The sequence below is a fragment of the Planococcus citri genome, chromosome 3 (assembly GCF_950023065.1).
Source record: "Planococcus citri chromosome 3, ihPlaCitr1.1, whole genome shotgun sequence".
NCBI classification, from domain to species: domain Eukaryota; kingdom Metazoa; phylum Arthropoda; class Insecta; order Hemiptera; family Pseudococcidae; genus Planococcus; species Planococcus citri.
The window spans coordinates 74,356,117-74,377,714 of record NC_088679.1 but is presented as its reverse complement, the minus strand read 5'-3'; the positions used below and the strand labels follow the sequence as shown (position 1 = coordinate 74,377,714).

Here is a 21,598-nt window from a genome sequence, read left to right as displayed (position 1 = left end):
TTTGCGGGTGATATATTTTGGGCTCTTTTTTCGATTCCTTTTTGTCCGGTTCAAAAACGTTTGTACTGGTGCTGGTTGGGATAGGTATACCTACTTCTTTTGTTAGGTAAAATTTTGTGGAAATTTCAATCTTCAAAAATTTGTTAGAGGTTCCAGAACTGCTTAAAACGGTTTGAAATCGTTTCCATTCCCTTAGACACACCGTCTCACTCCCCACTCCTGCACCTACGTCCCTGAAAATGCCCCAAAGGGACGTGCCGGGCTTGTGAGCCCATCCTTATTCATTTTCATGCTCTGAAAAGTCAATTTCTTCGACCATGGTGTTTGCCATCGTTAGCCACGTTTTCACCAGCAAATAATTCCAATCAAAATCGACTAACGCACGAACACGAAAAAAAAATCGACCTTTCACCTATCAGCATTTCAAACCATGCTTTAAAAACGAGAAAAAAATTGGTAAAAAAGAAAATGTATTATTTACACGATGATAAATAACTACTAGTACACACAACGCGATGTAACATAAACATAATACAAAGAGGAAAAAAATAATACAAAAAACATTTAAAGCTTACAAAATTAAAATAACGTTAAACAGGAACATTTAAATTACAATCAAGCTGACTCGGAGCTAGATTTTCTTAAAATATTAGAATTATTCTTGGTAGGCAGTTCAAAATGCCAGTCTTGTAAATTTGAGCCTTCGAAAGTTCGGAATGTACTCAAAGGTGGTCTGGCTTTTATCCCAAATGTAGTTGGTCGTGCATCAGGTACGTTTGCTAGCATCATTGAGAGTAAATTGAACTGAAATTAAACGATAACCGTTAATAAAAAAATCCCTTATAATCCAGAGATGCACAAGTAAGTATATACGAGTAAATCTGATTCTTACTTCGTTCTCATATTTATCGGGGAAATCTTGAGGGAATTTATTGCTTCTTAAAGCGGTCAACGTTTTATATCGCTCCATTTCGGTGGAAAACGGTACCAATAGTTCGAAAAATATTATGCCCAATGAGTATATATCAACCTTATGATTGTACGGTTTGCCATGAACCTGAAAAAATACAACGAATTAATACCAAATAGAACGCGTTTTGTTCGAGACACTCTTCCTAAAAACGATAAAACTCACTTGTTCCGGACTCATGTATAATTCAGTACCGACATTAGCGGTTCGACTTTCGTCAAAGTACGTTGGTTTGGTTTTCTCAACGGAGTACTCGCTATCTTCGATCATCTCGGTAACCAGGCCGAAATCACCGACTTTAATCTGGCCATCGGGCGAGAAGAATATATTAGATGGTTTGAGATCACGGTGAATAAGTCCTTGTAAATGCACATATTCGACAGCCTGCACAATCTGATCGAATATGTTCAATATCGTATTCATATCTCGATTTGGATTATCGCACAGCCATTCTTTAAGACTACTTTTTTGGCACAGTTGCATCTGTATGTAGAGATAAACTTTGGAAGTTTTTTGCAACGATTTACGTCGTTTTATTTCGTACGTAGCTGCAGTACAGCACACCGGATCGCTTTGGCGATTTGATTTCAATTGAGCGTCGCTGTTTTCCGATTGCGACGAGGTTCGGAATTCGACGAACGAATTATTGCTTTTATCGGAAGTACTAGGAACAGCAGCGTCGCCGTTTTGAAATCCATTTAAATTTAGATCACAGCTATTGGTAGTCTGGTCAAAGACGTTGTTATTGAAATGCGAGGGTGACGTATTGGTGGTTGACAAGCCGTCCATTTCGGAGCTTAGGCAATCCTCCGGCTCGGAGCTTAAATATTCGTCTCTGAAAAAAATACAAAAATCGAATGTTAATGTTGAAAGAGTTACGATTACACGTTTTTATATTTTTAGATATCACATTGCATAATTTCTTTTATCACCCCCCCCCTCCCCATCAAGTGATTACAATTAGGCTCAAGTGTTCCAAATCAACTCGAACCAAAATGCAGTCGAAATTATTCGATTTCGCTCAAATTTAGAAAAAAATGCTCCATAAACACTTTTTGATCCCCTTTTCAACAAACTAATTTTCAAAATGGGATCTCAATATCCAAAGAGGTCACAATTTTGACCAAAATTCAAAAAAACAAAAACAAAAAAATCTCTAAATAAGAAAAGTTTATTTGAAGATCATGACGTCGATTAAAATCCAGAAAACCAAATTCGTAGCTTTTTCGCACTTTCAAAATGAAATTTCGTATCACGACAGCTCTACCCCTGGTCTCCGTCTACCCCCCCCCCCCCCCCCCCGAAAAATCCAAATCTTCAGAGTATTCGCAGATTTTCAAAAAACTTCAAAGAGGGGACTACTTTGTGATGGGCCCATATTTTTACCCCTGTTCCCCTCCCAAAATTTGCGCCAAAAACGTTTTTCAATTTTCGAAACATTTTTTCCATTTTTTTTTTTTTTTTTTGTAACACCTCATGGAAAACAAAGTTGAGAAAATTAAGGGAAAATTCGCTAGGTATTTTCGATGGATTTAGCATCTTCTCCGAAACTTCAGCAATCAATTTTTGAATTCACAAAAAGATTCATAAGCTGAGAAAATCTCAAATTTTCTCCCAATTTTCTCAACTTTTTATGCCAAAATATTACAAAAAAAATCAATTTTTGAAAAGAAAAGAAAACCAGCTTGAGCGAAGCGAAGACAAAATCTTTCAAAAATTCATTCTTTCAAAACTATTGTTTTTGACGTTAGAAGCAATTTTTGAGCTTTTGAATTTTTTCGATTTTAACAAAAAATTTTTTTTAGAAGATTAAATTTTGAAAAAAAGGAACGAAACGTGGCCAGAGCAAAACGAAGACAGAAGCTATCGAAAAATAATTCAAGAAGTAAGTACAGAACAGGGGAAATAAAATAGGTAAAGACAGAAAATAATCACAGTTTTGAAAACGACGACAATTTTTTAGACATTTTTGTACCTTCCGAATCAATTTGAATACAACTTTCGTACTAATTCGTATCATTTTCGCATCAGTAGACTTTGTAGCAAAAAAAGGGACGAGAGACGCAATCGCCCTGCTGAAAGTGATCATTCAAAGAGCACTGAATGCAAACAGGGAAATTATTGCTTGCTTCGTCGACTATGAAAAAGCATTTGATCGTGTCAACCATGAGAGGATGCTGGAGATCCTGAAGAAATACAATATCGATGACAAAGACCTGCGGATAATCAAGAACTTGTACTGGGAGCAGAGCGCAAATATCAAGTTTGGAACTGAGTACTCGGAGAATAGATGTGGTATAAAGAGAGGTGTGAGACAGGGATGCCCCCTCTCACCTAGGCTGTTCAACGTGTACGCAGAAGAAATAATGAGAGAAGCGCGAATCAAACAAACGGGATTCAAGATCAACGGCAAGAGAATAAATGAAATAAGCTACGCAGACGACAAAGTGATCCTTGCTGAAACAGAAGCGCAGATGCAGAAAATGATCAACCAGATCAACAGTGCTGGATTAAAATATGGAATGAAGATAAATGCAGGCAAGACCAAGGTGATGAGATTTACAAAAGGAGACTTCAAGGAGGTCAAAATCAACATTGGAACTCAAGAAATTGAAAATGTAAATCAGTTCAGATACCTTGGAGCACTGATAAATAATGATGGTAGAGATCATAAAGAAATTAAATCACGGATTGGAATGGCAAAAAGCGCCTTTAACAACCTAGCCAATGTGCTGGGAAATCGAACGATGAGTCTAGCTCTGAGAAAGAGAATTATGCGATGCTACGTATGGACCGTTCTGAAGTATTCCTGTGAAACATGGACCATGAGTGCAGAATGCGAGAAGAAAATATCTGCTTTTGAGATGTGGTGCTATCGAAGGCTACTACGGATCTCATGGAAGGACTTCATCACCAACCAGGAAGTATTAGCAAGAATAGGAGAGGAGCGGAAAGTCGTAGTAGACGATATAAAGAACAGAAAGCTAAAGTATCTAGCTCATAAAATACGAGAAAACGGTATCTTCATGCTAGCGGTACAGGGGAAAATTCAAGGAAGAACTACAAGAGGGAGGAAACGATCGGAGATGTTAACAACAAACTCACCGGCCAACTCTCCCTGTAAGACCCTGAAAGAAACTATCAGATACGCTAGAAACCGGCTGATATAGATGGAAGTATACGCTATCTCCTGTAAAGGAGCGCGACTACGACGACGACGACGACGACGAGAGATTTCAAAAGATGAAGAGTTCAAATAATTATACATTTTTTCAATCTAATGTTCATTGCTCACTTTAAAAAAAAAAACAAAAAAAACCGAGAAGTTGCAAAAATGCAGCGTGACAGCCTGATTTGTTCAAATTTCGGGACAACAAGTTCAAAAATTGATTAAATTTTTAAAGGCATCGCCCTTATTTCAAACTGCTTCTCTTTTGTTCCAAAAATTGATACACGACATAAAATTTCGAACTTTTTTCCAAAATTTGAGGAGGAAGAGGGGCACATAGGGGTCGTATCCAAAAAATGAGTGAATATTTGAACTCAGCACCCACGAAAACCTTACAAACGATGCGTCACACGATATTTTCCATTTTCTGAGATTTTGATCTTGTTCGGTATTGGGGGGGGGGGGGGGAGAGGGGGCACTCAGAAGTACCCGATCAGAGAATTGAATAAATTTTCAGACGCAAAACATTCAAAAATTTAACAAAAAATGCGTCACTCGCCACTTGATGTTTTTTTTTGAATTTTGACCACATTTTGGGATAAAGAGGAGGGGGAGGGAGGGGGGTTTAGAAGGATCGGATCGAAAAAACAGACGAACATTCGAACTCAGCGCCTCTAAATTAGTAACAAACGATATGTCACATCACATCTGAGTTTTTTAAAAATTTTGGTCAAAATTGTGGACCTTAGTACCCCTCAAGGGTGTTGAGATTACATTTTGAAAATTAGTTTGTGAAAAAGAGGATTAAGAAAGTGTTAACGTCGTAATTTATCAAATTTTCAATTACTCAGTAGCCTCGAGCTTTGCAAAAAATTCCCAATACGTGAAAATTACGAGACTCCCCCCCCCACCCTCAGTGAAGAGTTCAGGACGAAAGTAATGGTGATAATTTTACCAGATCATCGAAGAAAAGCTCCAAAATCAATTTGAACTATTGGTTCGAATCGGTTGACAATTGTCAAAGAAAACAAACCAATGCTAATTTATACCTTTGGAACTCCCCCCCTTTTTTTTTGACCTCGTTCAATACGAAATGCGACATAAAAAACGCAGGGATCAAAATTCAGACTCCCAAAAAAAGCAATTTTGGTTTATGTTCATATGATTTCAACCCCCTTGAGAAATTTCTCAACGGATTCGTTACATACTTTGTTTTATTCTTCCATAATTTATCCTGCTCCTCCTGCCATCCAACCGGTGGGCATTCCTGCCAAGCTTGAAAATAACGAACGATGTGCTGATGCTCCAGCTTGGCTAGAGCTTTCACTTCGCGCATTACTCGTTCACGAGCTTCTTCTCTGTAATTCAAAAAGATACGTATTGAATTATTATTTATGCACGTACTGATATGTATATTTTTCAACATTAGAACACAATCTCCTCGTACCTGTTTGGTAACGTTATTCTTTTAATCGCGTAGTGGCAATCGTCGATTTTATTTCGAGCTTGGAAAACCACACCGAAACCGCCTTTGCCAAGACAATGAATAGGTTCAAAATCGTCCAAATAACGCGATTTAAAGGATTTAATTTCGTATTCCGAAAACGTGCTCGTGAACGCAATACTCGGCCCCGGATCTTGATGTCCGGTTGTTGCCTCCATCGCTGATTCTTTGGGAACTTCCACGCGGCGTAATCTATTCAACTGTGAACGAATTTAAAATAATGTAAATTATTGCGAAAAATCAACAAAATAAAATACGATTCTAACAATTTTTTATACCGAATTTCAAAACGATAATGATCGATTTCATTATCGTAAATCGATCTGTAGTCTGAAAACTACATAGCAGAGATGTAAATCGACGTTTATTGGTAATTATTATTTTTTTTACTTCGATACTTACAAATGACTTGATGGTTTCGGTAATGCTGAAGGAGAATAAATTCGGACACGGATTCAGATATTTGAACAGCACGAAGGTGATAATCAACACGATGAAGGATTCTTTCCTGCGAATATAATGAAAAAAATAACGTATAAATATCATTTCAATTATCTCAGGTCATAACTTAAACCCTCAACTGGTTTCCAGAATTTCTAAAAATTTACAATAATGCTGGAAAAATTATCCCTTTCCGTTTCCCCATAAAAATTTCAATCCCTCAAGTCTCGATCCAATTATTTTTTTTCAAATTCTTCAAAATTCATGCATCAAAAAAATATTCAACCAATTTCAAAAATTTACGAACGTAAAAAAATAATTAGAAAAATTAATCCAGGGCGTCGCGAACGTCATTATACGATGAGTCATCCTTACGAGTATTCGTACCTGCAAAGAGTTCATGCGCAATGTCATCTCTCTTCCTCTCGCTCCTTCCATTTATCTAAATTTCAATAGCGGACCAATTACCGAATTACGTACGTCACAAGTACACTTTTTTCTTTCTTTCCCCACTCTTCCCAAACAAAACCTCCTCCTTCACCTGCAGAATCGTCACCCAACTCCAGATTCATATCCAGGCCCAGGTGATCATCTGTGGTGTACGTTCAACGTTGAATTGAACAATAACCTAATGAATTTAGCGGTCATCATATCACACCAAACATCAACACGCTACTATTGCATCATCTAACTAGAATAAACTCATACCACTCGAAAATTTTTAAGCGATGTTAATTACGTGAAAATGTATCGTTTGCTATCTTACCACCAGAATGATTTCGAAGTTGAAACGTTCGGCGGTTTTCTTTCGGCACGACATTCGCTCTTCTTATCTTCGCAGTACGAATAGTATCCTTTACCTTTATTCGAAAGAAATCAATTAGCAACACGACAATATAAATTTGAAAATTTAAAAGACCGCGACACCGTGACTTAGATAAAAACGCGCTTTTCTTAAAAAATAACATTAAAAATTACCATTCACAGCTTCTACATCGTACAACTTAGTTAAAGAAGTGGATGAATTGTGACCGCTGCCATCAGTAATCTGAGGTAGATTCCGATCACTGTCACTGTCTATTAATAAAAAAAAAGATGCATAAAAAAACATAGGGGTATTCCGGAGGACTATTAGGGTTACTTTACCTGATGCATTATGATATGCCCACCGAATGGAAAAAAATGATAAAGTACTTACCAACAGCGGGGACGAATTTAAACTTCTTCATAGTCAGCAGAGGATTGTCTTGGAGGAGGTAATTACGATGGAATGGTTCACTTTCTTGAATGTACCACTGTGTAAATTAATACTCGTTTAGTACTGAGATATTTCAAATCCGGAGAATATTCTAATATAAACAGCAGCGAAATTACTTGTTTATTATGCGATCCGATGTAAATGGACGGATTAGACTGGGTTCTGATTTCTTCGGGGGCACTTTCCGCAGCTCTGAATAAATCTACGTTCTCTAAACGATTTCCGACTAGATGCCAAACATTCGCAACCGGTGATTCGAACTGAAACCAGCACAACGAAGGATTAGAACCGAATAAAATAAACTTCGATTAGCGAACTTTGAACGAAATTATACCTGATATTGCCACAATATTTTGCTAGGTTCGGATTTATTAACCACTGAGAGTAGTCCTTTCGGAACATCTACTTTGATGTCGATGTTAATCGGTTCTTGGTTAAAACTGCATTCCGGTAAACCACCTCGGGTCAATACTACGTTATGTAATCCGACACTATAGTTCCATCTGCGAATTGACAAAAACAAATCGTTACATTATATTCGAATTTTAGTACGAGAACTGTAATTCAACTCGTAGCTTACTTCTCGATCCGAGTTTGAGGTTCTATAGCTCGAACGATTTGTGTTTCACGTCGAACCAACATAATATCATAGTTCAAATAGTTATTCTCCGTCCAATTGCTGCATTCTTTCATCGAACATTCGTACAAGATCTTTCCACTTTCGATTTCAACCGCGTACGAACGAACTTCTTTACCACCTGCAGAATACATCGAATTAGGAACATGTTTTTAATCCTTAGGAAAACCGTTAACGAGGATATCTCACCAGTAATGTCATCGTCGGAGTAAGATTTCAGTAGATGATCAACATTAAGGGGCATCGGTTCGACAAACGCTCCATCGAACTTGTAAAGACCACCGCTCAACGAAGGAATCAGTCTGTACGATCGAGAATCTTCGGATTGCTAAACACACACACAAAAAAACACAGTGTTAGAAGTACAAGAATTCAAATTCAAAGTAAAAGAAACATATTAGACTCGGAGTAATTATCAATTTAATACCTCGACTTGATGAATAGTCGAAGAAAGCAGTGGCCCTGGTTCTGTATCGATACTCCAACGTAACGATCCATCTTTCACTAGATCCAAAGCAGAGAGACGGCCATCCAAAGTACTCACGAGAATTAATCTATATACGAATAAATATAAACACATTAACGAATACAGAAGGGTCGCAAAGAAGCTGTTTCTAACAAAACTATAGCTTTACCTGCGATTTAGCAGTCGTTCATTGCAGATGTCTACGATATTTGTGTCTTCGCTGTTACATTTTGAAAAACCACAAAAAGGGATTACTAATAGAATTAAGTAGTTAAAATGCATTGTGTATTTTACGAGAAACGTCCGCCAGTAACATTTTTAATAACTAAAAACATTTAAAATAAAGATTATACGATAAATATACGCGAAATTAATTCATTTTTTATAACGACAAGACGAGAGCTTTTCTAACGAGGTGTAGCTAGCACTTCCAACAAATAATAAACACGTAGATCAAAACAGAGGACTTGTTTTGATTCCGAAAATGGAGTACGAAAATTTGCGCATAAGTTATTTACACGTCGAGTAGGTAAATTACCTACTTATTTTTAGAGTGTTTTTGTTATTTTTTTCATCGTCCACGATGAATTTCTCAGAATTTCCATAAATTTTCTCAACGAAGGGTGAAAAATGATGGAATAAAATAATCGTTACGATTTTATACGATCGAAATTCACTAAACGGAACTATTTTCTACGATTATTCGTTTCCTGAGTTATTTTTCTCGTATTTTTCAACTGTGATGGAAGCAACAGGTGTTTATTGCATCACTCGTCCGAAATTACGATACTTCTTTCGTATCTTTGCTAGTAGAATAATACGAATAGTAATTCAAGAAAGCTCAACTTTCGATTAATTTGTTATTGAATACTCGTTTTCAATCAGTCAGTTCTAAATTCGTTCGAAAATCATCGATCAGTTTCCAAAAGAAATGAAAAATACAACAGAAACACATCTACTGTGTTCGTCGTACGACTACAAAACATCCATAGCCACAGCCACCGTTTTCAGTTTATAACCGGCGCAGATGACTGGCGAAATTGGATGAATCATCGTTCACCATCAATGGAAAGGGGAAGAAGAAGGGTGGAGCATTTTCGCTTTTCAAACTCCCAATGTTTGAATAATATTCCTGTATATCTTACTCAGATAGGTAAATCATGTACAGAAATTTGAGTTGTTTGAACTAGGTATATAAAACAGTTAAATAACGAGTAACTTCTGTTTTAAATTATTAGGTAACATTTGAAACACGAAAAATGAAAATGAATTCTCAATGAATTTCAAGTGTATTTATTGAACCGAATATAAAACGTACGTAGGTACTACGTACTTCAAAATAATATGTACTTCTAAAATTCCAATAATTCGAAAGATGCAGATACATTAAATTATTTGTTAGAAGTGCTCGATGCATACAACCTGAACTAAAAATAAAAATCAACGTTCGTTGATACACAAAAATTGTAAATTTACTCCAGCAATAGACCTATAACCTAGCTACGGTTACAAACAATGTGTTTCTCAATACTCAATCTCAAACCAGAGTGGAAAATGGAATTATACATTATTATTTGGAAAGGTGTAAGGAATTCACTATAATCATTCCTTCGTATAGTGTTTTATTAATTATCAATTAAATTACCCACGATCACATCGAAATACGAGAAAAGATGACCATCTTAAAGGATTCACGTTAGGTATTCCATTCCATAATCTAGTATACGCGATGACAGGGCGAACCCCCCAACTACACTCCTCGTCATCTCGATTCGCATTGCATTGCCGGTGCAACGAAACCTTGAAGGAAATCGGGTTCGTAATAGCTCCATTTTACATATTTTCACCCATATTTTCAGCATCGTGAATTTTTTTTTACCAGTCCGAACCACCAAACTCCAAATTTCTTATCGCTACGAAATAACACAATATTCGATTATCGTAAACCAATTTTTTTTAAATATTTAATATTTTATTCAACACCTACACCGTACACGTATTATAGAGATTAAAATCCCAAGACAAAATAGAAAAAAAATTATATACGTACTTTAAAATATAATATCGAAGTCACCCTGCAGATACACACAGAATACACGATACCCAAAATTTTAGTATTAATAATTATAACCTACGAGTTTATAATCTACGAATTTAAATTGCAATCTTGATACTTACTCAAAATAAAAAGAAAAATTTAGCATTTTATTCGAATTGAAGAAATTGTTAAATCCTGAGAAAAAAACATGAAAAAAAACACGTATTAAAATTTTGTAAAAATCACATTTTGGGTTTTATTTTACGAAAAAGTAAAAAGAAATACGACTCTATGTTATTACTAAAAAAAAAAACACTACGTTTTGAGATAATTATTCTTATTCATCTCGTAAAATTTATACAAAAAAATACACAACGAACGACCAAGTTTTTAGAGAGTCTGCACATCAAATACACAAATCATCCAGATACTAAGTACATGAAAATGCACAGTCATTCCTGATATCCTGATGTTTTCTCCAGTCATTATAGGAATGGAAATGGGAAAAACTACGAAATGGCGGGATTCTATTGGTCAAGTAAGGTCAAAGGATAATTTTTTTTTCGTCTTAATTCTCATATACCTTCTAATGATTTTTTTTTACTCCTTCTTTAGTTCATGTAATGTAAATAAATATGTACCTAACGTTTTACTTCGAAGAGTAAATCCTAAAAATACCTAGTCAACTTGTTCAACTGGCGCAAAATCGTCCGTTACAAGAAACTAGAAAGTAAACCCTACTAAAAATGAAGAACTATTTTTTTTTATTTTATTGAAATTAAAATTAATAATTCAAACAAAAGAGTTGAAAACAATATTGCGCCAGATGAATACCTATAAAAATTGCGTAGATAGGTACATAAAGAGTAATATTTCATTTACCAGGCGCAGATTGGCTTAAACTTTGACAGAGGTGTAATGATAGTTGCCATTGAATTCAATCCGAAACTGAAAAGCAACAGCAACACTTCTACGATGATATTTCGACGACGGAGTTTTGTTCAAGAAGTAATACCGTAAAGGAAAAACAACTCCAACGGCACCACACTACCTCCGCCAATGGCCGCTCATGATCGCGGCGTATACCCTTGAATATATCTTGACGTATTCACAAACAGTTTACAAGTAGGTAAAAGTAAAACTAAATGTAAATTACGCGCAGGCGCAATACTACTAAACAACGCAACTAATAGTGAAAGACATTATTATTATTACAAAATCACTAACGAAAGATACGTTGTTACTGCATCTAACCGCCTGGATGTACTAAAGATCGGATTTCATTTCGCTTGTATTTATACTTTTTCGAGCCAAGAGGTTTTCAAACGAATACTCGAAGGTGATTGGTAGATTTACTTAAGCGTTTCGGCCAATCAGAAGCGAGATTTTGTCAAATACGAAGTTTACATGGAATGTGGAGTGTTTCATACTGTGTTTTGCACTAATTTTCGGAAATTTAAATCAAATTGGGGATGATTTTGGCCGAAATTGGATTCTTCGGGTCTTGGGCTCGAGGGCTACGTAAAAAGCCCCTAATTTCAAGTTTTTATTTAGAAGCAGAATGGAAATTAAAGGTGCAGTGGGTCAGCCAACTACGTATCCGGTAACGGAATTATCATTGCGAAAGATTGAGGTAGATAAATCAGTAAATAATTTATTTTAAAATTAATTTTCTTATTCCTGGGAAAAATTTCGTAAATATTTAAAGATGTCACGTTTTAGAGAAATAAATACGAGATTTGACTGCTCAAAAGTCAAAATCGTGAATCTGTTGCCAAGCTTGACTGATGCACTATGGCGAATGATCAACGGAATTTCAGAACGAAAACTGAGAGGCATTTTGGCCCTAACTAGAGGAATATTCGATTAATTGCTATCATGGGCACTATTTTGAGAAATATTTTGGATGCAATGTTATTGGTAGGTATATTCAACGAGTATTTAGGCAAATTTCATACTATTTCATATAAGTATGTTTGAAGTAGATAGATGCATAAATTCGGTTTGATGCACTCGTAGATGAAATGATAGATGTACTCGTACTTAAAAGTGATTATATTTTCAGAATTTGAGTAAATCAAGATGATGAAGATGTTTGATTTGTAATATGTACTCTCATTAATGCGAAATTCGATGACTACGAGATTCATAAGAATATTATGCAGCTCATAAGAAGACATCAGTATACTATAGCCTAATATTTTTTTAGAGCCTAAAATGTGGGCCTATGTTTTATTTAGGAATGATATCATCATACGAAACATTTGACAGATTCGCTTCGAATTAAATATGAAATTTAAAAGATTCGAGTTCATCTTCGATACTTTCTTCTTAAATTCAGTGATCAAGAGACGGTAAATTAATTTTACGTGATGCACGAGTATGATTTACTGTATATGATGTGTTTCGTTTGTGTTTGTTATTTTCTATAACCAAATAAATGAACGCAGATAGATGATTGTTTTAAATTCTGATTGCTCTCATTAAGTATTTCTTTTTCATTAGGTAGGTACGATCAACTTAAAAGTCGTATCTTTTGTATTTCAAATAAATGTCCGTTACAAATGCATTTCGTGTTGAAACACTTCGAGAGATATTCAACTATGCGACTCGTGTGATACTTATTTAGACAAAGGTGCTTATAACGTTTTTGAGTTTAATACGAGTGTTATACTTCTGGAAGTATTGAACAGAACATCAGTTTAATATTTTATTTCAAATACATTTTGCCCAAATAACCTGAGCCCTGTCAGCCCTGTGAATCTTGATGGAAAATGAAGCATCTACCCGTGTCTAAATCGCACACTTCGATGAGAGAGAAGTTTTGTCTAAATCGCAAACTGAGCAACCTGAATTCGGTCTTTCTCGGACATGTTCGGCTTATTTTACCGATTCAAAAAATTAAATTCAAAAAATTTTTTCGTCTGTAATTTACAGAAGAGGTGCTCAGATCCATATTCTTTTTTTTTTTTTTTTTTTAGTTCTACAGTTCTGAAGGAATTCAATAAAATTATGTCCAAATAAATCGACGACATTGAACTTAGCAATCTGGGAAGGAGGAGAAGGGGAAGGGAAGAAATGCGCTCAGCGAATTATACATGTAGGTAATAGGTACCAAACCTATCTGATTAATCTGATCAGTGATCATTAGGGCTAGGATTTTTATGATAATGCTTTTTTTTTGTAACAACACCCTATAGGGCATAAATATATTTTCTTTGCGTTTCATTTTATTCTGAGGTGAATGGTGAAAGTTGATAGTGCTTTTTTTTGCTTTTTTTGGGTGTAAATGCTTTAAAATGCTTATTTTGGGCCAAAAAGGCGAAAATTTTGCTTTTTTGGGGCTTTTTTTCATCGTTAGCGCTTTTTTTCTGGTAAAAAATTGGTAAAATTGAAGAAATTAGTTCCAAAAACACAAAAATGTATCAACTTTTTGCACATTTTTGAAAAAAAAAATGATTCTTGAAAAAAGATTAGTTCAAAAAAACAAGGGAGAAAAAACTGAAAAATAATAGACTCAGTTTTCATTTTTCAATTTTTATTTCATTTAATTTTTTTTCAATTTTTAGTTTCAGTTTTTCCTTTTTTTTAAATTTTTTTCTTTTTGTTCATTTTGGTTTGTGTTGTACACAAATTTAAGGGGGGTATCTTGCTGGGTTTGAAAAACCCTTCATTTTGATACATAACATGATAGGATTTGATAGCGCTTGTTTTTGCTTTTTTCTTACATTTTTAATGCTTTTTTATAGCGCTTAAAACGTGTTTGATAGCGCTTGAAAATCCTAGCCCTAGTGATCATCAACTCGTACCAAAAATGAAGTCGAATATCTCGATTTGACATAAAATGATGAATTCTGTTCACACGTTCCCTTCGATGGTTTAATAAAATAATAACCAGGCATTGTTTCTGTACTAATCCTCAACTGAAGGGGGAGGGGGGAAGAGCTGTATCATTTTCTTTTCTTTTAACCGACACATTTTTCAATTTCTGACGAAGCTAGGTACCAAAAATTGAAGAATTTGGCCTCAAGAAGAATTAATGTTGGAGAAAACCTGCTTCAGAAGGTTTGAATCGAAGTTCAGATTGCCTACGTTTAAAAATTCAGATAACATTGAAAAATTGAAAATACGTACAAAATACATATGAGTATAAGGGATATGAAGTCACTTATGAGGAAAGTATCCCAAGTAGAACAACATTTTTCGAATCGAACAAAAGGGAATCTAAACAAGACTCCAAATTAGACCAGCATAAAAAATTTCAGAGGCTGGAATTCATTTTTAGATTTTTGGTGGATTTTTGAAAATCCAAATTTGGCTCATTTCTTAAGAAATAAAAATCAAAATTTGATCAAATTAATAATTAAAAAGCTGAAGTTTATTTTGTACCCAATTTTAGACCCGAGTCGATTGGAATTATGTTGCGAACCATTCGTGGAGCCTCCAGAACATTTTCAGATTCTCCAGTTTTTGAAAAAATAAAAAATAAAACGCTGTAAAGGAGGGTGAAAATGAAGTTCAACTCCAATAAACTCGGATTTATCATCTGTGATTTTTTCGATCGATTTGGTAGGTAGGTAGGCTTATGTGTTTTTTCAAAAAATTTTGATGGTGGCTCAAATTCAGAATTTTCTTCAGCACTTGTTTTTGAAAAAAATGAAAAATATGGGTAATTTTAAAATATTGGTTAGTGCCATATTTTCGACCAGTGACCCAATTCTGTTATTTTTAAAAATTTTTTTGGTCGTTTGACTGGGTATTACAGTTCTCAAACAAACGAATATTGCAATAAAATGACCTTAAATTTTGCAGTCACCCCACGTAGTGGTGAAATGCAAAATGAAAAATTGAAAAAATTGAATCGATTCGTTCTCGTATTCCAATTTGAAAAATCGGTACTTTGCACAGGTACTCGTTTTTGGGGGGGAGGGGGGGCTCAAAAACTCTGGGTTCAGGGCATTATTTGAAGCGTTGGCTTGTGAAAGCAATTCAGTTTTAGAAGAACTGAGCAGTGAGCAAGAGGGTCTTATAATTTTTACGACATTTTTTTGGCAATTTGAAATTGATCAGTAATTTCTTTCTTTTCACCTTATGAACCAGAATTTGAGGTAAGTAGGTTCGAAAAAGTCTAAACTCGATTTGAAAGTTTTAAGTCTTGAGGTATGTTTTTTTTTTCAAGTTCAACTTACTGATTGTGAAACACAACTTATCAATTTTCAAAATTTGGTTTTCTCAAATTAATTTTTTGTCGAACTTGAGAATTGAAAATTTTAAATTTATAAAATAAACCGTTTCTGAGTAAGTATTTGTGCACTTATATTTTTCTACTGAAAAAAATTCAAAAGCCCGAACCATAATGCGAAGAATTTCACTGAATTCGATTCGAGTCTCCTTGTATTTCATCATAGGCAACCTTGAATACACAAAAGTTCGATAAATTGCGTGTTTTCAACAATTTGGCGAAAATCATGATTTAATTTAGCGCGGGTTTGATGATGAAAAAAAGAATTTTATTATCACCGACTTACATAAGACATTTTCTTAAATTTTCTGAATTTAAAAAAAAAAAATTTTAATTTTCTAAAACTGACTAAAAATTTAAAAATGAGGGCTCTGTAATTCAAAAGATTCTCTTATATGTACTTAAGTGAAAAATTATTTATCGACCAAATTGACCTAGGAAAGTGAAATTTGGTAAGTACGTGCCCTATTTCGACCCTTTAAATTAACAGAAGACCGTTTCGAACCGTCTTGAACAGTTCTGAAACTCCCAGCAGATTTTTAATAGCACCAAAAAATTTTCACAAAATTTTATATTTTTCAAAGTTTTAATTATGCAGTTGCTGGAGAAAAATAGTGAGTAATCGGTCAAGGTCACTATACCAAGCACTGAGTAGGTACGTTTATACGAGCTGGACGTTAATTGGGACAATCTTTATAGCACTTCCTCAAAACTTGGAACTTTCAATGCCTACATATAGGTAACTGAAGGGTGAAGAATGTCTCGAAACCATCTCAAGTCGACTCAGCATGTTGAAATTAGAGTGTAGGTTAAATTTTAGCTTTCAACTTCACTGTGTAAAATTTTGTGGAAATTTCGATTTTAAAAAAATCTGCTGACGGCTTCAGAGGTTCTCAAAACACTTTGAAATTGTTTCCAATCAATTTGAAGGGTCGAAAACAAATTAAATATCAAATTACAGCTTTCTAGGTCAATTTGATAAGATTTTGACTTGACCTTATTATTTTTTGGCCATAATTTGATTTCCAAAAAAAACAACACTAAAAATCGAAAAATGCACTTCAGCTTCTAAAATGTTGACTGGTGATTTATTTTTGCATAATTTTCCGATTTAGTTTTATGGTGTTCAAAAATTTTTCTACCAAGAGTGAGCGATGAGTCCTAGCTGTGGAGAGATGTAAAAATGATTTTCTAAGCTTTATTCGAAATTATGAGCCCTCCTCGCATTGATTTGAAGTTTTTAAAAGTTGATTTCAAGGTCATTGTTTAGGTCTGTAAAATTTTAAAAAATTCAAAAGACGTCCCCCTCGAGAACTTCTACCTTTTTGCCCATTTTAATTTTATTTCTTAAGAGGTTGCATGATTTTCAATTATGGTCTACAGCCTGTTCAAAAATGAAGTAAGTAGAACAATTTATGTGCGGTTAGGTACCTATTTTACTTTAATTCAAGTCGAGTAGGTAAATCAAGATTTCAGCGAAATATGAACTTAATTGTGCTTATTGTGTACGCATGGTTGCCTACGATGAATGGATAAAGGGGTCTCGGACCAGGAGCAGTAAACTTACTGAGGCATGAGATACACGTTGGTACTGTTACTGTCCAAATTCCAAAATGGCCTTCAATTCCACTTCGTTGTCATAATTTAAAGATTGGCAGGCAGATACAACAGCTCGATGGAGAAGTATGACACCAATGAAACAATTTTCCTCTCAGAGTAGTGAATATTTTTAGACTTCTTGTAAGAAGTGAGTATTTGGGTAGAGGTATATGGTAGGATGACACTCTACGCCAGGGTCAAGTCAGGCGTGCGGTATGCAACCAGTTTGACTGGGTAGGGTGACGTAGTGTTCCGGGTTGCCTACCTGGTTGGTTACAGTCGTGTGTATGGTTTCTTAACCTACCTTCCCCCGCCCCTCCCACTCCCCCTTCGAAACCTCGCGAAAGAAGATTTACACAGAGGCGTTGATTTCTCAACCCCTGGTTGGGTTTTAAACTTAAAATATTTTTCAAAAAAAAATCAAGCAAATGTAAAAAAAAACATGCAAAAAAAAGTAAAGCAAAAAAATTTAAATCAGATACTAACTTACCAATTGAATCTGATGATGGGGAAAAAGAACACAAAGACATAGTTAGGTCAACAAAAATAAGTGAGAGGAGAGCGCAACACAAACACGTCTGAACTAGAATGAAGCACATCACAAATAATTAATGACTGCGAGGTTGGAAGGGTTATGCTAACATTGCCGATGTAGAGCGCGCCACATTCGTTTCCCCACTCCTATTTTTAGATGTGTGCGCACATTTGATTGGTGGAAGATAGAAAAATGTTGTGCAATTCTCAGAAGTTCTTATCTTATCTTCATCTACAGGAAATGAGTCATGAGTCATTAGTTTAAACATTTATTAATTCATGCAGCTGGCATTCTCAGAAGTTCTTATCTTATCAACAGGAAACGAGTCAATAGTTTTAAAGCTGACAAGTGACATTCTCTTTAATGATTATTTTTTGCCTTGTCTAGCCAGTATTCTCAGAAGTTCTTATCTTATCAACAGGATATGAGTCATCAGTTTTAAGCTGTATTAATTTAAGCAGTATCTACAGGAAATGAGTCATCAGTTTTGTTTTAAGGTACCTACCTAAGTATATCAATTTTGCTGACATTCCCTTTAATGATTATTTTTTGCTTTGTCTAGCCTGTATTCTCACTTTCTCTTTCTCAGAAGTCAAAAGTTCTTATCTTACATATCAACAGGATATGAGTCATCAGTTTTAAGCGGTATTAATTTATAAATTTAAGTATAGATATAGATGAGCCTTAATTTAAGCAGCATTCTTTTTAAATATTTTTTTGCTTTGTCTAGTCAGTATCCTCAGAAGTTCTTATCTTATCTCTTATCTACAGGAAACAAGTCATCAGTTTCAAGTTTCAACTTATGGTACATATTAATTTAGCTGGTGTTCTCAGAAGTTCTTATCTTACCAACAGGAAATGAGTCATCAGTTTCAACTTGTGTTAACCCACCAACCCCAACATGGTGACAATTGTCACAAACAGGTTTCTTTTCTTCCTGCGATTGCTCTGCAGGAACGAGTGATAGGGTAGTAACGACTCCTGGTACACATGCGTGTATGCTCTGCCATTCATTTGCCGTGTGGAGAAGGTTGCCTACTTTTTTATTTTAGGGGCAGATTTTTTAAAAAATTTTGTATAGGCCAGAAGCTCAAAATTTTTTCTCCTTAAATAAGTTAAATTAAAAGGATAGACAAATTGCTGTGCACGAGCAAGTTGGACAATGGACATGGATACACAATTGTCAATTTGTCAGTGAGGAGTCAAAATGATTCCACCTATTTTTAATTTCTAAAAAAAAAAAATTTTAAAAAATGAAGAATCGATAAAAAATGTGGAAATTACAAATTTAAAAAAAATGTTTGCCCCTTAAAATAAAAAAGTAGGCAAAATGCTCAACATGAGAAATTAATGGTGCAACCTCTACGCACCCCCTCTGCTTATCCCAATGCCATACCATATTTCATTCTAGCGCAGGAAAATTTATTAGTCAATGACATTTTTGTAAGTTGGGGGAGGTGGGTTAATTTAGTTGGTATTCATTAGTCTTTTACAACACCTTGAAGAAGATGGATGTTAGTTGCAATTTAGATGTGGGGTGGAGACACCCATTGGCCATTTGTAGCAATAGTTGTTGCAGGTCCTTCAGGTTGTGGGAAGACACAGTTTGTACTGAAATTTCCAAAGTACAAGAAGGAAATATGTATTATGATGTACAATTTTCATGAAATAATGTGGATTTATTCCGAACATGGCAAAGTTGGTATAATGACTATCCAAGGTATAAAATTTGAAGAAGGCCTACCCAAAATGAATTTTGACTTTTGAGAATATGTAAGTTACCTAGATTTTGTTGTTATTGATGATATTTTTGATGATATGATGCGTGAATCAAACAACTCAGTAGTTGATTTATTTACAAAAGGTTGCCATCATAGAAATGTACCTAGTAGTGGTCTGTGAGGGTCGGGCAAGCCCGCGGGCTTACCCGACCCGGCCCAAGTACTCGGGCAAAAAGCCCGACCCGACCTGAAAGCCCGAAACAATCCCTACGGGCCCGAGCCTGACCGGACAATAATTTTTCAACACTTCCGATAAATTTTGTTGCAACGTTGGCGTGATGCGACGAGATGGTTTTCCCAACAATAGGCATTGTTGTGATGTGACTATGGTGCTACACTTCTTTATTTAATGCGCATGCGTTGAGTACCAGTTAGTACTGAAACCCAAGCCCGAGAAAGCCCGACAAGCCCGGCCCGACGCGACTCGACCCGACCCGACCCGACCCGACCCGACCCGACCCGACCCAACTTTTATCGGCTCGGCCCGTGGGCTTTTGGACAGGCCCGTGCAGACCACTAGTACCTAGGTAGGTATATTTTTTCTTTTGCAAGGTTTCGAAGGGGGATGGGAAGGGAGGGAGGGGGTTAAGAAACCATACACACACCTGCTACCAACCAGGTGGGCAACCCGCAACACTACACCACTCTACCCAGTCAAACTGGTTGCATACCACTGGCCTGACTTGGCGTGACCTCATTTGACCTTGGTGTAGAGTGTCATCCTCACCTAGCCACAGGTAGTGTGGCAGACCTAAGCGAGTGTGGTACCAACGTGTAGGTCTCACCTTGAGGTACGCAGTGCACTACCTACATATATAAGACCCTCGATCTATTCATGGGAGGGAACTACGGGTGTCTAAAGTGTACCAAATGAGCAAAAAATGAAAAATTTCCAAAATGAAAAATTCAACCTGGGAAGCTCGTAGAGCATTCTTTTAGCTACAAATTGTGATTTTTGGCATTTGCCTATACCTTAATTTTTGAAGGATTTATGCAACTTTGAAGTTTGGAAACAGATCAATTTCTGTAAAATTTGAGGAAACTTTTTATTTTGAAATTTTTTAGAAATTGATCTGTTTCTGTTTGCAAACTTCGAAGTTACGTAAATCCTTCAAAAATTAAGGTAGGCCAATGCCAAAAATTCCAGTGTTTAGCTGAAAGAATGCTCTGCAAGCACCCCAGCCTCTCCAGGTCGAATTTTTCATTTTTGCTCATTTGGTACACTCTAGACGCCCGTAATCCCCCCCCCCCCAATGAATAGATGGTGGGTCTTATAGGTAGCGCACTGTGTTCCCCTCGGCGAGATCTACACGTTGGTACCACACTTATACCTAGGTCTGCCATATAATATTACCTATGGTCGACTGATGGTTCATATAAATATAGATAGGATTAGACTTGGCTAATGCGTATAGCATACTGTCTGCTTCTTACTTTTTATTTCCAATAGTTAACGTATGTTTAGATTCGAATGATCACAAGTCGTATTTCATATTACACACTATTTTCGACAAATTAAGCTTTCTTATCAGCAGCAAACTTATTTCTGGGAAACATTGATCACCACCTTCTCTTCCCCTCTCTTGTTTTATGTAGGTATGTAGTACCAAATCAATCCGAAAGACTAATCGTAAAAGGAAAATAAAAATATCGATGCTCGCAAACATTTCCTTTATTGATATAATTACCTACGTAATTCGACGTAACCTACGTAAATAAAAATTGAGCACCGTAAACACGAAGCAATTGTTCATCAAATATCACGCAAATTCAGATCTAATATCTGTTCATATGGTGATCAGTCTTATGGTACTAAAATAAAACGTAAAATTGTAGGTTAAATTGCATACGAGTAATTAAATGCAATTTTGTCTACTGGAAGTACTTATATCATTTCGTTTGCCTAAATTTACGAGTGTCACAATGTCTAGTTTAAGTGGTCCCGAGTACCTATCTAT

At 35.6% G+C, this 21,598-nt stretch overlaps 1 protein-coding gene and 1 long non-coding RNA gene across 4 annotated transcripts; one reads left to right on the top strand and one right to left on the bottom strand.

Moving 5' to 3' along the window:
• Window positions 1-453: 453 nt before the first annotated feature.
• Window positions 454-11,726, bottom strand: LOC135839132 (eukaryotic translation initiation factor 2-alpha kinase-like). 3 transcript variants are annotated; one of them, XM_065355025.1, is made up of 17 exons: window positions 11,366-11,726; window positions 10,624-10,678; window positions 8,615-8,665; window positions 8,407-8,533; window positions 8,169-8,307; window positions 7,923-8,100; window positions 7,677-7,845; window positions 7,459-7,602; window positions 7,283-7,379; window positions 7,063-7,161; window positions 6,851-6,944; window positions 6,046-6,151; window positions 5,587-5,843; window positions 5,348-5,497; window positions 1,136-1,805; window positions 893-1,057; window positions 454-804 (listed from the first exon to the last, which is right to left on the bottom strand). In XM_065355025.1, the coding sequence occupies exons 2-17, from the start codon at window positions 10,647-10,649 to the stop codon at window positions 616-618; spliced, it is 2,661 nt and encodes an 886-aa protein (XP_065211097.1). In that variant the 5' UTR covers window positions 10,650-10,678; window positions 11,366-11,726; the 3' UTR covers window positions 454-615. The 3 variants fall into 3 exon arrangements, with proteins under 3 accessions (XP_065211097.1, XP_065211096.1, XP_065211095.1); XM_065355024.1 differs by lacking the exon at window positions 10,624-10,678; XM_065355023.1 differs by lacking the exons at window positions 10,624-10,678; window positions 11,366-11,726 and having other exon boundaries at window positions 8,615-8,994.
• A 136-nt stretch (window positions 11,727-11,862) lies between these two features.
• LOC135839134 (uncharacterized) lies at window positions 11,863-12,936 on the top strand. Its single transcript, XR_010557542.1, has 3 exons — window positions 11,863-12,116; window positions 12,206-12,403; window positions 12,549-12,936. It is a non-coding gene; the product is annotated as an uncharacterized LOC135839134 (long non-coding RNA).
• The last annotated feature ends 8,662 nt before the right edge of the window (window positions 12,937-21,598 follow it).

Excerpts from the sequence above, each read along its gene's own strand:
- LOC135839132 (XM_065355023.1), bottom strand. The coding sequence starts at position 8,727 with ATGCATTTTAACTACTTAATTCTATTAGTAATCCCTTTTTGTGGTTTT. Across the intron at positions 8,101-8,168 it reads CTCCGACGATGACATTACTG|GTGGTAAAGAAGTTCGTTCG; the intron begins GTGAGATATCCT and ends TGTATTCTGCAG. Across the intron at positions 1,806-5,347 it reads TTATGGAAGAATAAAACAAA|AGACGAATATTTAAGCTCCG; the intron begins GTATGTAACGAA and ends TATTTTTTTCAG.